This window comes from Anolis sagrei, chromosome 4 (assembly GCF_037176765.1).
Source record: "Anolis sagrei isolate rAnoSag1 chromosome 4, rAnoSag1.mat, whole genome shotgun sequence".
NCBI classification, from domain to species: domain Eukaryota; kingdom Metazoa; phylum Chordata; class Lepidosauria; order Squamata; family Dactyloidae; genus Anolis; species Anolis sagrei.
In genome coordinates this window covers 153738218-153751793 of record NC_090024.1, presented here as the reverse complement: position 1 = coordinate 153751793, position 13576 = coordinate 153738218, and the positions used below count along the sequence as shown (strand labels likewise).

Below are 13576 nucleotides of genomic sequence, written 5' to 3'. Positions count from 1 at the left end.
TAATAATTGGGCTGTTACCTTTGCTTGGAAGACCTTTGCTGCAGCTAGCATATACTGGCCACCTTTGGTGTAAAAAAAAAGAGAGCGAATTATTGCTTTACTATTGAATAAAACATTTTGTTAGTGACACATTTTTAGACATGCATCATTTCACAACACAGTAATTCAGTTTTATTAGCAAACCGGAGTTCAAGCCAGCCCCTTATAAGAGATATGTACACCACGTAAATTGTAATGACACAATACATCTCATGAAAACTTTCCATTTATACTTTAAAAAAGTGATTTCTAATGTAATTGATGGATGCCATCCTTGAAGTGACTGTACTGACCTTGAAGGAGCTGGGGGTGGTGACGGCCGACAGGGAGCTCTGTCGTGGGCTGGTCCATGAGGTCACGAAGAGTTGAAGACGATTGAATGAACGAACAACAACAACAACCAATATATTTGTGACACACTGCAGCCAATACACTTAGGTCCCTTAGGTCACATTATGTGCTTTGAACTGGAATATATGGCAGTGTGGACTCAGATATCCCAGTTCAGAGGTATTGTGGGATTTTCTGCCTTGATAGTCTGGGTTATATGGCTGTGTGGAAGGGCTTCGACACAGCTGAATGAAATCCCACATTATCTGAACTGGAATATATGGCAGTGTGGACTCAGATATCCCAGTTCAAAGCAGATATTGTGGGATTGTCTTAATATTCGGTCATATGCCTGTGTGAAAGGGCACTAAGGTGTCATGGCACACAGTTGGAAAAGCTTTGATCTGGACAAATGCTTGAAGTGCAGAATTAATGCAGTTTGATACCACTTGCACTGCCCTGGATCAATGCCATGGAATCATGGGAGTTGTAGTTTTACCTTTTCTTTAACCTTTGCTAAAGGATGCTGATGCCTCACCAAACTTCCATAATTGCATACCATCGATCTATGTCAGTTCAGATGGTATCAAACTGTGCTAATTATATACCCGGGGTATATATACCTAGAAGTCTTTTGGGACTTTTTGTAGAAACAAGAGGGCAGGCAGGACAGGGACCTCTCGCCCTTCCCATGTGGCCCATTGTGAAGGCAGCAGGCTTAGGAGGGGCCTAGAGAGGCCTGCAAGGCCTGAGGCTCCCCACAGTCCTCCCAATAGGGCAAGCAGGGGCTGCTGAGGCTGCAAGGCCTACCCATGCCCCAATCCCCTCAGCAACATAGCGATTGGCGGCAAACCAGAGGAGAGATGGAGGATCTGCCTCATGGAGCAAGGAGACAAGGCCGGCCTTGACAAGCCTGCCTCAGGGCCGCTCCAAAGCACCCAAGGGAGGCGGAGGCCTTCTCTTCCTCTCCCTAAGAAGTATTCTTAAGGACTGGTGACAGGTTTATTTCTGACAGGAGCAAGCGCCTGGACGTTGTCGGCAGAACAAAGCCTGTCATAAAACACCGGTTAAACGTAACAGAGGTTTCTTTTTGTCTTTGTTTACACACACACACACACAGTGATATCGGTTACCCCTCTGTGCCACCATTTCTGCCCGAGATACAGCCTGGCACAAAGCAAAGATGGCGCAGAAAGGGTGGCACCTATTCACGGCATTGCTTCTGCTCCATGGAGTGAAAGGGAGCCTTATAAAGCTCCGCAATGGTGGATATGAAGATGTCGTGATTGGCATTCACCCTAGCATCCCGGAAAGCGGCAGAATCATTAGTAGCATAAAGGTGAGACCACGATATTTTGTTGATGTAGTGATTTGTAGTAGCGTAGCCATTGGTAACTTTAGCTAACTGGAACCACAAGGAGAAAAGGGCAATTATTATTATTATTATTATTATTATTATTATTATTATTATATATTATTTTGGAGATTCACAAGATTCAGTGGCCATAGATGGGTGTTTTAGGTTGTAAATCCTCTCATAGGCCCCTTCCATGCTGCCATATAATCCACATTATCAAAGCAGATAATTTGAATTGTATGTGGCAGTATAAAAGGGGCCCAAGTTGTAGTAAAATGATATTCTGTGCACTCTTTTGTCAGACTGGAACTACACTGCCATATAATCCACTATCTGATTCAAGATTATCTGATTTCAAGTGGATTATATGAGACTTTTTGCACTTTTGCAAACTTGTGACCTGGAAGATCTGGCATCATGTCACCTAAAGGGCCTGCAACACAAAGTTCTGTGTGCTCTTTTGTCAGCCAGTCATGTCCCAGGGCAATTTATTCCATTTTTATTTCCACACATTCCTCCTTCCCTCTCTTTCCTTCCCCCATTTTCCATAAATTGTTGACTGGTCCATTGAGCATAGATTTTGAGGACGGGTGTAGATGTGGTAACAGAGGCCCCATCTATACTGACCATTTGAACAAACACCCACAAAAGAAAGCCCTTAATGCACACCTGTGGGAGGCATCGCCATCCAGGACTGAAACTAATTTCAGGATTTCCTATGTAATCATTGGCACAGTGACATTGCTTTCTTCAACATTGGTTTAAAACTACATTAAATGGTTAGCCAAGATGGGTGGTAGCTCAGCTTTAACGTATTCTTTGACTTCCTTCCACCTTGGTTGAAAATCAGCTTTATAAATGTTCCACTGTAAAAAAACCCCCCCTAAAACCAGGACAGTAAATAAAGAGCGACATTCAAAAAGCAGTGGTATTCCAGACAAGAATCAATCAGGGTCAGCTAACACCCCCCAGCACCCCCAGGCACTAACCAGCCAGGCTTTGAAGCTGCAAGGCAGTTAAATGCTAATCAAGGTGACCATTTGCAACATTCACTCTTGCCTCAAGCAGAAAAGAGCTCTTTCTTCCATCCTGGACATTCATCATCATCATCATCATCATCATTTAATTACTTATTAATCGCCCTCCATCCAAGAAGCTCTAGGCCAGTGGTTCTCAACCTGGGGTCCCCAGATGTTTTTGGCCTACAATTCCCAGAAATCCTAACAGCTGGTAAACTGGCTGGGATTTCTGGGAGTTGTAGGCCAAAAACATCTGGGGACCCAAGGTTGAGAACCACTGCTCTAGGCAGTTTGCAAGCTAAAATTGTAAAGGATAAAAATACATACATACCGATATTGATAAAATTAACATAGATCAAAAGCTCTAGTAAAAAGCCAGGTCTTAAGTGCTAGGGTAAAAGGCCCTAATTCACGCATGGCTCTCATATAGGGCGGCAAGGAATTCCATAAGGCAGGGGCAGAAAGAGAAAAAGTTCTGCGTCTGGTCCTTTCCAAGTGCACTTCTCTAGGACCCGGTATATAAAGTAAGTTACGTTGGGATGGTTGTTGCGACCTCCGATGATGGGAGAATGAGAGACGGTCCCTAAGATACGATGGGCCCTGGCTGTAAAGAATTTTAAAGGTCAGAACTAGCATCTTATATAGAACACGGTAATCCGCTGGAAGCCAATGCAAATGCCGCAACACTGGTGTTATATGGCATTTCATGGGTGTTCTTGTGAGTAGCCCGGTTGCCGCATTCTGAACAATACAGAGCTTTCGGGTCGTAGACATCGAAAGGCCAACATACAGGGTGTTGTAATAGTCCAGCCTAGACGTGACCGTGGCATGGATGACAGTTGCCAGAGCCTCATCAGATAGGTAGGGTGCCAATTACCTCGCTTGTCGTAGATGGAAAAAGGCCTGTTTGCTGGCAGCAGCGACCTGAGTTTCCATTGTCAGCTGTGAATCCAAAATGACACCCAATATACATCCCACAGATATACACAGTAAACCTCACTTGCCTAGTTTCCAACAGACCCCTCAATGTTTGAGGATGCCTGCCATAGATGTGGACGAAATATCAGGCGAGAATAATTCTGGAACATGACCATACAGCCCATAAAACTCACAGCAACCCAGTGATTCCGGTCATGAAAGCCTTCGACAACAGATTTCCACTGTAGACATTTTTAAGAACGTGTATGTACATATGCACCATACTTTAAGTTGGGAAGGTATAAATAGCTATGAGTCCTGAAATGACTGGTTTTATTCCCCTTACCTGTGCTTCTATCAGAAATGGTTCCTTCACATCGATTTTCATGATACCAGGGACAGCAATGTGTAATTTTTTGTATTGTCAAAGTTAAAGGGGATCTATTAGAAGGATGAGATGCAAAGATGTGATTCACTCTACAACCTTCCCTCCCTATCTGTTGTTAGGAAATGTTTGAAGAGGCTTCTTCTTATCTCTATGGTGCTTCACAACGGAGGTTTTATTTCAGGACTATAAAAATTGTAATACCTTCAACATGGGCATCCAAACCTGAATATAAAAGGACAACCAGAGAATCCTATGAACACGTAAGTGGGAAGCATGCTTTCAGTCTAAATGCATTTCCCCCACTTTTGTTGTCTCTATATTAGGGAAAGGCAGCATAAAAAGCAAAGAATTATAGATAGAATTATTGCAGGGGGACTTTCTTTACAGTAAATATGGAGAGAATTGGGTTATGCACAATATACTGTAAAGTCATTATGGATGTAATAACAGCTTTAAAGAAGGATCCATCAGATCAGTTAATAGAGTATTGATAACATGCATATTTGAAGCCATAACAACCAAAGATAACTTCCATGTGCCTCTAAAGATCAGTTGCTAAGGTAAAATGGGGAACAGTGGAGAAGTACCGGTAGCTTTCAAATCGTATTTACAGTTGTCCAAAAAGTATCTTGGACACAAGAAGTTTATGTAGTTTTCTTTTGGTTAGGTGAGGATAGATCTGAGATCATCTGCTTTTTCCTTTTCTTCTTTCTTTCTTTTTGTCCCCCCCCCCCTTTTTTGTGTTTCTACTCTATATTTCTTTTTTTACTTCGCTTTTTAAACTTTTAATGTAACTTATTCAATTTTAATTTTTTTCCAACAGCATATACAATTAACCATTTTGAGAACAGTATCTAAGTTGGGAAAGTACACTGTATTTTTTTAAAGAAAAGAAAAATTGTTGATGTCTTAATACAGTTTATACATAAAATAATTAAGAATGCAAACATTTATGTAGTAGCTAAACTAAAATAAGAATAAGCATAATAATAAGTTGCTTCCCATCTAGTTTAGGAGCCCCCGGTGGTGCAATGGGTTAAACCCTTTTGTGGGCAGGACTTCTGACCGAAAGGTTGGTGGTTCGAACCCAGGGAGTGGGTTGAGCTCCCATCTATCAGCTCCAGCTCCTCATGCGGGGACATGAGAGAAGCCTCCCACAGAATGGTAAAACATCCGGGTGTTCCCTAGGCAATGTCGTTACAGACGGCCAATTCTCTCATACCAGAAGCAATTTGCAGTTTCTCAAATCGCTTCTGACATAAAAAAAAGCAAAACCTGGTTTACAACTTTCTCTGCTTAAGGCATATTATTTTTATACTTCAGTTACAATCTTATCTACTTAAGTATAATTTGTTTTATTTCCTCTCCCCTCCCCTCTTATCCCTTACCCCTTTCTTGTGCCACCTCCACCTGGACTAACTCATCAACTCAAATTTACCCCATATGTTCCAAAAATCAGTTTCCTTCCATATCATTTACTGTAAATTTTAAAACCTTTTTAATAAAGTTAATTCTTTTAAAATGGAACAAGTTGCTGGCTTTGTTTACACCCTTAACCTGATTTTGAAAGACTCGTCTTATGTTCAAACATTATGATTCTTATTTGGATATAAGCTGATCACATCAAGACTTAATTCTAAACAAATGCTCATAGTTATCATAGTCTTCTTCCTCCTCCTCTTTGACATCTGCTACTTGTACATCTACTTTTGATGGTGCTCTCTAAAACAGTTTCTATTCATTTTAGGCTGATATCATAGTGGCAGAACCTTTCCAGAAATATGGAGATGAACCTTACACTTTGCAGTATGGAGGATGTGGCCAAAAGGGACGCTACATTCATTTCACCCCTGACTTCCTGACAGATAACTATTTTCTCAGCGTCTATGGGTCACGAGGTAGTATCTCTTAATTCAAGCTCAAATGCTTATAATCAAAGTTTCTTTTTAAAAAAATCACAGAATGAGGAAAGCCATGAAAACACAATTTCATTTTACAGTTATTGGAAATTCCAGAACCTATTGGGAGTAAGTGAACCACAACCTTATTGAAAAAGTAAAAAATGATGTTACATCCTTTTGGCAAATGTGAATTTCCATGAACATGGAGACCATCCTTTGAAAACCACTAGCTGAGAAAAGCATGACCTTGTTAGAAGTCAACCCTTTGAACAAGTGATGTGATATAATCATTCATGTAATGGCACACACAGGTAACTCAGCTGTGAAACCGAAGAACCATGTCTTTAAACTGCCAAGTAGAGTATGGGTATTTCTTTGAAGTAGAATTTGCAGTTGTAATCACCCAAAAGATATACGCTCCCTTGAAACCTCTTCTTCAAAATATGCACTCAAGAGACAAAAACAAAGTAGTCTTTTGTGAAAAATAGTATCTCAGGTGTACTAACAAACTTCTTGTATATATTCAGCATACTTGTCCATAGTCCAATGTCTTTAAGCCTGTAGATATAGTCCAAACTGCATAACTATATACTCACTGAAGTCTGAAAAGAGACAAACTGCATCAATCTAAAAACATACTAAATACAAATTGGAGTCTGAAGCCCCTCCCACACCAAAGAGGTGCAGTCAAATAGGCAAACCAAAATGTACATACAATATAAGTTAACAATCATGCACATTTTTCAAACAATTAGTGCAGGCTTGGAAGGTTGCCGTTTCCAACATTCAGTCCTTTATCTAAAGCAGGGGTCCTCAAAGTTTTTAAACAGAGGGCCAGGTCACAGTTCCTCAAACTGTTGGAGGGCCGGATTATAATTTGAAAAAAACATTTATTTACATCATTTTTTAATTTACGCCATTTTTATCCGTCCATTTCAGCCTGAAGACGATGCAGGGTGGCGTACAGACCGGCACAATTAGATGCCGTCCAGCTGATGCACACTGCACATATCTTATTTGTAGTGCCACAAAAAAACCCTTAAAACAATACAACAATTAAAATCAAGAACAATTTTTACAAATATAAACTTATTAATATTTCAATGGGAAGTGCAGACCTGATTTTGGCTGATGAGATAGGATTGTTATTGTTGTTGCGTGCTTTCAAGTCATTTCAGACTTAGGTTGACCCTGAGCGAGGGCCAGGTAAATGAACTTGGAGGGTCGTATCCGGCCCTCGGGCCTTAGTTTGAGGACCCATGATCTAAAGGATACTGAGGGCACATCCAGACAGCCCCTTTAACGTGGGAGTTCCTGCAATTAAAAAGGGGCTGTCCAGTTGACGTCCTGGAAATTCCAAATTAATTTGCCATAAACCAGGAAAACCCTGGTTTGTGGCGAATTTATTAGATAGTGGGTTTATTCTGTGCCTTCTTGGAAGGTGCAGGATAAATCCACTACTTCCGGTGTCTGGACTGCAGTCCAGACAACATTCCCACAGTTTTCCTGACTAAGTTAGTATTGAAGAATCCCAACGTCCTCCCCAAAAGTGCTCCCCTCTTTTAAAAATAACAGTACTTACCAACCTCCAACAGAGAGCTGCAGGAGCTCTCCTGCCATGTAGAGATGATGCGCCAGGAGAACGGGGGGTGGGGGGTGGGGTGGGTGGCAGTGGAAGGATTTGCTCCTTCCCCCCCCCCCTTCTCTTTGCGTGTCATTTATATATGCCAGGAGAACTGCCGCAACTCTCCAATGGAGGCTGGTAAGTACTTTTATTTTTAAAGGCTTTTGGAGAGGGGTTTAGAGTCTCCAGATGTTCTCCCGGGCCAGTCCCAGAATAACATCTGTACACCCAGCCCAGAAAGTGTGTGCTTTCTGGGGTGAATGTGGACAGGGCTCCAGGAACATCTGTGTGTTTTAAACGCGGATGCTCCTGGGATAAAGCTCTGTCTGGAAGGGCCCTATATGTAACATGGACTAGCAATATTCCATAATTTGATTCTTCAATACATTTTCAAGCTGCAAATAAAATAAAATAAATCTTCAAGCCCAGTGGATTTGCCTTGTCATATGTCTTCAAACTATATAAAAAACAAGAATTGGGTCAAACTTATCATCACACACATGAGATGCTAGGAGCATGGTGTTTCAGCATGATATTGATAGACAGAATTCTGTCTTACGACTCTTCTACTCCAGCTGGAAGTTGGATGGGCACGCCACCTATCAGATGATGAAGAGGAGCTACCTGTGGAAGCCCTCCTCCAACTGAAATGGAAACGTCGCTGTATGCTTCACTTTCAACACAAGAGGCTTCGCCTGTTCTGCTGGCTCCAATGGAGCTCCCTCGGAGCTAGTACAGGGCCTCTCCACAATGGTGACGCTTTCCCCATGTGATGTCAGGTGAAACAGGATGCTTTGCCTTGCTAATATGATGAGGTCACTTTTGTGATAAGAACAGAATGTGTCCATATAGTGCACATGCTGTTTCCATGACACATCTTAATCTAAAGTCATCAAACAATTCCTTTTGCTTTCCTTGACTACATATATTGGTTAGAATCCTATTGGACAGCTATACTTGTATAAAAATAGTTGTACAATTATTTACATATCTGTGGTCTCTAGTGAATCCAAACTTGTTGCAAGCACATATAATCACTCTTTCTCACACTTTTGCCTAGTTTGGGAGAAGGAGCTAATTAACCATTGTTCAATGATGCACACTTTCAACATTCCAACGGTTTCTTCATCAGGCAAAATATGTTTAAAATCATATAACCTTGTCTCAGTCCCTGCATTGTCACAAGAAGGGAAAGGCTTCTGCCTACATTGAGATCCTTCCCTGCATTGAGATCCTTTTTGTTTATCCACCATATGAACTGGTGATGATGGGAATTGCAACCCAAGAGTTCTTGTGGCTCTAAGGCTGGAGAAAGGTTAAAGGGCATATGAAAGTCAGACATATCCACCAGCCTTCTACAATAATACCATGAGAAATTGGTTTAATTTGTTCTGGGACCAAGCTCATTACTCAGTTTGCTTGTATGTCAAATCAGATTTCCCCATCAGAATGAATTGAAATGTTTTTAATCCATTCCATTCCTCCCCCCAAACCACACCAATTTTTTTGTTACCACCCTCCCTCTTCCTCCTCCTCAGTGGCAGTTGATGAAGGGGACACTTGTGCCACCTGTGCCTCGTGCACACGCTCCTGCCCCCCTCCCCAGCCCCCACTTTTGCTTGAGGAAGTCACCCAAATATCCCCCTCTCTTCCTCCTTTTCCTCCTCTCTGGCCCCACTTTGACTTAAGCCTGTCGCCATCACCACTGCTCTGTAGCAGGAGGAGCCATTGACGCTACCAGAGTGGAGAGGGGAAAAAGAGACACCCCTCAGCACACAGAGAGTGTTCGTCTTGTTCCCTTACAATGGGCGCCTGGCTCATCCAATCTGAGTGTGCTGGAAATGTATAAGTTCCAGTTCCTTTGTCAGGCTTTCTCACGCACAGTTTTAGAGTAGTCACTTTTATGTTAGTTTTATGTGGGTGGAGTTTGTATCAGCCATTTTGTCCACCCCTTTGCCTAAGGAAAGGGAGCCATTTTAGATCATAGACCACCAGGGAATCTTGGAAGTAAGAAGTGTCTGCAGTTGGTCCCAGTGAGATCCAGGCTTGGACAAGCCATTTGAAGTCAATTTCTAGACCCATAATTAGTTGACCATTAACTAATTAACGCCTTGGGCATTGGGTGCCCTAAAGGCCACAATACCAGAGACAGCAAGCAAGGAAAACTGTCATATATTCTCCTCAGAAACCTTCCACAACTGGCAGCTTCAGGTACAACCAGTTACCCTTCAAATTTTAAATATGAGAGGAAGTCAAGTTAGTGCCTGGGTGGACATAGTCCCAGGACCAGTTAATAAAATGTTACCATTTTGTGAAAACAATAGCGTGGACATAGATTCTGTGGGGTTCCTTGCTCAAACAGGAAGGCAATCCAGCATCCCTCAAGCTGACAGAAAGTTAGGACGTGTTAATGCGAAACAGACATGTAAATCAGCTTGGGTGTGACTGCACACTGAGCTTCCATCATGAAAAGGATGATGCCCTCGACCAGTGCCGTTGAGGCTTGCATTATCGACCATCCAAAGAGTGGTTGTATTATGAGGAGGTGGACTTGTGGGAGGGGAGATGGTGGAGAAGGAGGCTGCAGAAAGGGATATCTAGCTCATAACCCGGATCCCCGTTTATATCTCAAAGCAAAAAACGAGACTAGCGACAGCTCGTATCTCCAAAAAACCCGCAAGTTGGGTTGATCATAAGTCAAGACATCACTGTATTTAAATTGAAACCCCACTATCCTGACTAAACAGAGCAAACTGCAACCTTACAGATATTACTGTATCACAATCCCCATCGGTTCTAGTCTTCATGTGTAATGATACAGGAGTTGTAATCCAGCATCTGGAGGGCCACATAAAATGACAAGGTGAGCCAAATTTGAACTGTGGAACTTGAGTTTGACACATGCACCCTACATTGTTTTTATTATTATCTTGGACCTGAGAAAGAAGCCAGCCCAGCTTGGAAAGCTTCCAAGTCCATTATAGCTGGGCAATAAAGGTATCGCTCTTTTGTGGATTTTTATGTTTATTCTTTTTGTTTCATTTTACTTCATGGCCAACATGATTATATTGTCCAGTGAGTGAGTACAGGCACATGATGTGTATTTCACAACACTGGAATCCAGAGTAACCTCACTTGTGTAAATTTTCATTATTCTAGTAGTTTAAAGGATTTTGGCTATTATCTTGAAAATATCTGTCTCTTGAGTAATTGAAGTATAGGTTAGCATCTTATTTAGATCTTTGAAGGGGGTTGCAGGAGAACATGCAAGAAAAACAATACTGCTTTGGCTTGTTTTTATTGGTTTTTCACAGGCAAAATCTTAGTTCATGAATGGGCTCATCTCAGATGGGGTGTTTTTGATGAATACAATTATGATGCACCCTTCTATTCTATTGGACGAAGAAAGATTGAAGCAACAAGGTACCATACAATAATTAGCCATGCTAGCCCTGTATAGAAAAGAAGAGAAAATTCAACAACAGGATGAAAACGATTGGAAGTCAACATACTTTTTTTCTTTTTTCTTTCTTTTTTTCCCTTTCCCATGTATGTATATGTGTATATGTATACACGCACATACATACACTAGCCATCACCTGTCACACGTATATATGTGTGTATATATTTGTGTATATGTGTGTTTGCACATATATGTGTGTGGTTTTGCACATGCGTTTTAATGTATTTTCAGTTTTTGGCTTTTAAAGTCTCTTCTGCTGTGTTTTTTCAATGTTTTTATGAGTGATGTTCACTTGTTGGCCTGATATGTGTATTGTGTCCAAATTTGGTGTCAATTTGTCTGGTCGTTTTTGAGTTATGGTAATCCCACAAACTAACATTACATTTTTATTTATATAGATATATGCACACGCATTATTTTAATTTTATTCTTTTGAGTCTCCTCCCTCCTTCTCTTATATCTTCCCTCCCTTAGTATCCCACCCCACCTTACTTTTTATTCTATTTTGGATCTAAGGACATTCAAGGACAATTAACAGATATCAATGAGTCTTACTTTACCCAAACCTTATTCCTCCTGGTGTTCCTATTTCCTTTCCCAATGATGCTTAATTTTGATGTGTTATATTTGTTTTCCATTAGGGTCTCCTATTGCTACTTTTTCTCTTCTCCAGCTTGTTCTGCTGCCCCAACTCCCTCCTTGCTTTATCTCATCTTTCTTCCTGCTCCCTGTGTTGAAGGAGAGATAGGCAGATAACAGTATGAATGTAACAAGGTGGGAGAGAAAGAAAAGAGGACTAAAAAGAGAACTGAAAAAGAGGGGGGAAATGGCGGGACAAGGTGAGGAAGAAGGGAAGGAAGCCGAACAATTTATGTTAATTCTCTCAGAAGAGTCATTATTGTTTTTTAAAAAGCCATCAAACTGCTTTGGCCAATAATTTTAAAAGTGGTTGTTGTGTACCTTCAAGGTGAACTCATCAACGTCTCTTTGGCCAGACCCTGCTTTCCCTGCAGCCTGCCAACGCACAGTTTCAAAACTTCTAAAGTGCATCCTGTTTCCCTAAGAACAATGCCAAGGACCACATCCCTGACTTCCTCTACAGCAGAAACTAACTCCCTGCAACAAATGTATCATGACTCCAAAATTGCACTCCTTTCTCTTTCCTTGAGAAAAGGAGCAAGTGTCCAGAAGCCTGCTTTCCCATAGTAGATCTGACACTCCCAAGATACACCATCTCTTTCAATAGAACATGGTGGGTGAACAGCACCGCTATCTGTCACAATTTTTGGATTGTAATAAAGTCTCTTATAGAGCAGTATTTCTTGCTAATATTGTTCCAAAGTTGTAAATGATTGATAGGTGTTTTTCCAGCCAGAAACATCCTGGCACCCCAGTTTCTTGGCAAATATTGACTTTTCTTAATTGGTGTTGGTAAACATAAGGAGCCTTGTGTTAACTTCTTTCTTAATGTAAGGAACCCTGTAAACATTTCCTTAATTTAAAGAGCCATTGTATCTGATAATGTAAACATGTTTCCCCCCAAAAGTTCAACAGTTAATAATTTGTCACAATTCATCAATGTCAGCAGTTCAGCAACTTTTAATTACAGTTTCTGAGTGTATTTGTTTTCTAAGCCTCAATATTTTAGATGTTTTCAGCCCAATTAGGCCTCATTCGTACACCTTTCATACAATTCCATTCAAACCATACATCATATATTTATGCATCACATGTGCAGGGACATGGAAGGAGCTGCCAGGGACAGCTGGACCCCCGAGGCAACATTGGTGTTTTCCCCTCTCCACTCTTGACCTATCCACGTATAATTTCAAAACCCTTAATTTTGATCTCCAAACATGCACTCAACTTTTACGAGTCAACTTATATATGACTGTATATAATAACTGTATTTTTCTGATATTCCTCAGATGCTCAGCTAGTATCACTGGCCTATATAGATTCATAACTAGGGGAGACAGGACCAGAAGATGCAGAATTGAACGCCAGACTGAGCTTTATGAGCCTGGATGCCTCTTTTTTCCTCATAAAAAGCAAATTTCGCTGGCATCAATAATGTTCATGCAAAGTCTGTCTTCAGTAAGTATGACTACAGTCTGTGGGGATACTATAGGAATTCGTTAGTTTAATGTCTGTCCTCAAAACTACAAATATTTTCCAACGTTGCCAAATGGAATCTTGTTTCATTGTTTCAGGCGACAACAGCATGAAATTCTGCAACTAATGTAAATTTGGAAGTAGAGCTCTCTAGATGTTTTTATTAATAATCACAGATATTCAGTCATGTTTACCATCTCCTTTTTCTCTTGTTCCTTCTCCTAGATTTCTCCCATCCTTCTTGGGCCATTTTCTTTCTCTTTTTTTGAGGTAGTTTTTTTGTGGGATTTCAGAACGTTAGGTAAACTGGAACATTTTATATTTTATATGACTGAGGACATAGCATATTTCAAACTAAAAATCCACAGAGTCTCTATAGCTTGTTTGTGTGGCACAGATTTTCCATATTTGTACTATTATTT

The 13576-nt window shown here is 40.9% G+C and overlaps 1 protein-coding gene across 1 annotated transcript in view; it reads left to right on the top strand.

Annotated features, from left to right (window-relative positions):
- The first annotated feature begins 1552 nt into the window (after nt 1–1552).
- Nucleotides 1553–13576, top strand: part of LOC137096857 (calcium-activated chloride channel regulator 1-like) — a 36596-nt gene continuing 24572 nt past the window's right edge. Inside the window, exons 1-5 of the mRNA XM_067467094.1 lie at nt 1553–1708; nt 4171–4311; nt 5799–5949; nt 10891–10999; nt 12968–13136. Of these exons, the coding sequence (XP_067323195.1) occupies nt 1553–1708; nt 4171–4311; nt 5799–5949; nt 10891–10999; nt 12968–13136 (726 nt within the window). The remainder of the gene's footprint in view (nt 1709–4170; nt 4312–5798; nt 5950–10890; nt 11000–12967; nt 13137–13576) is intronic.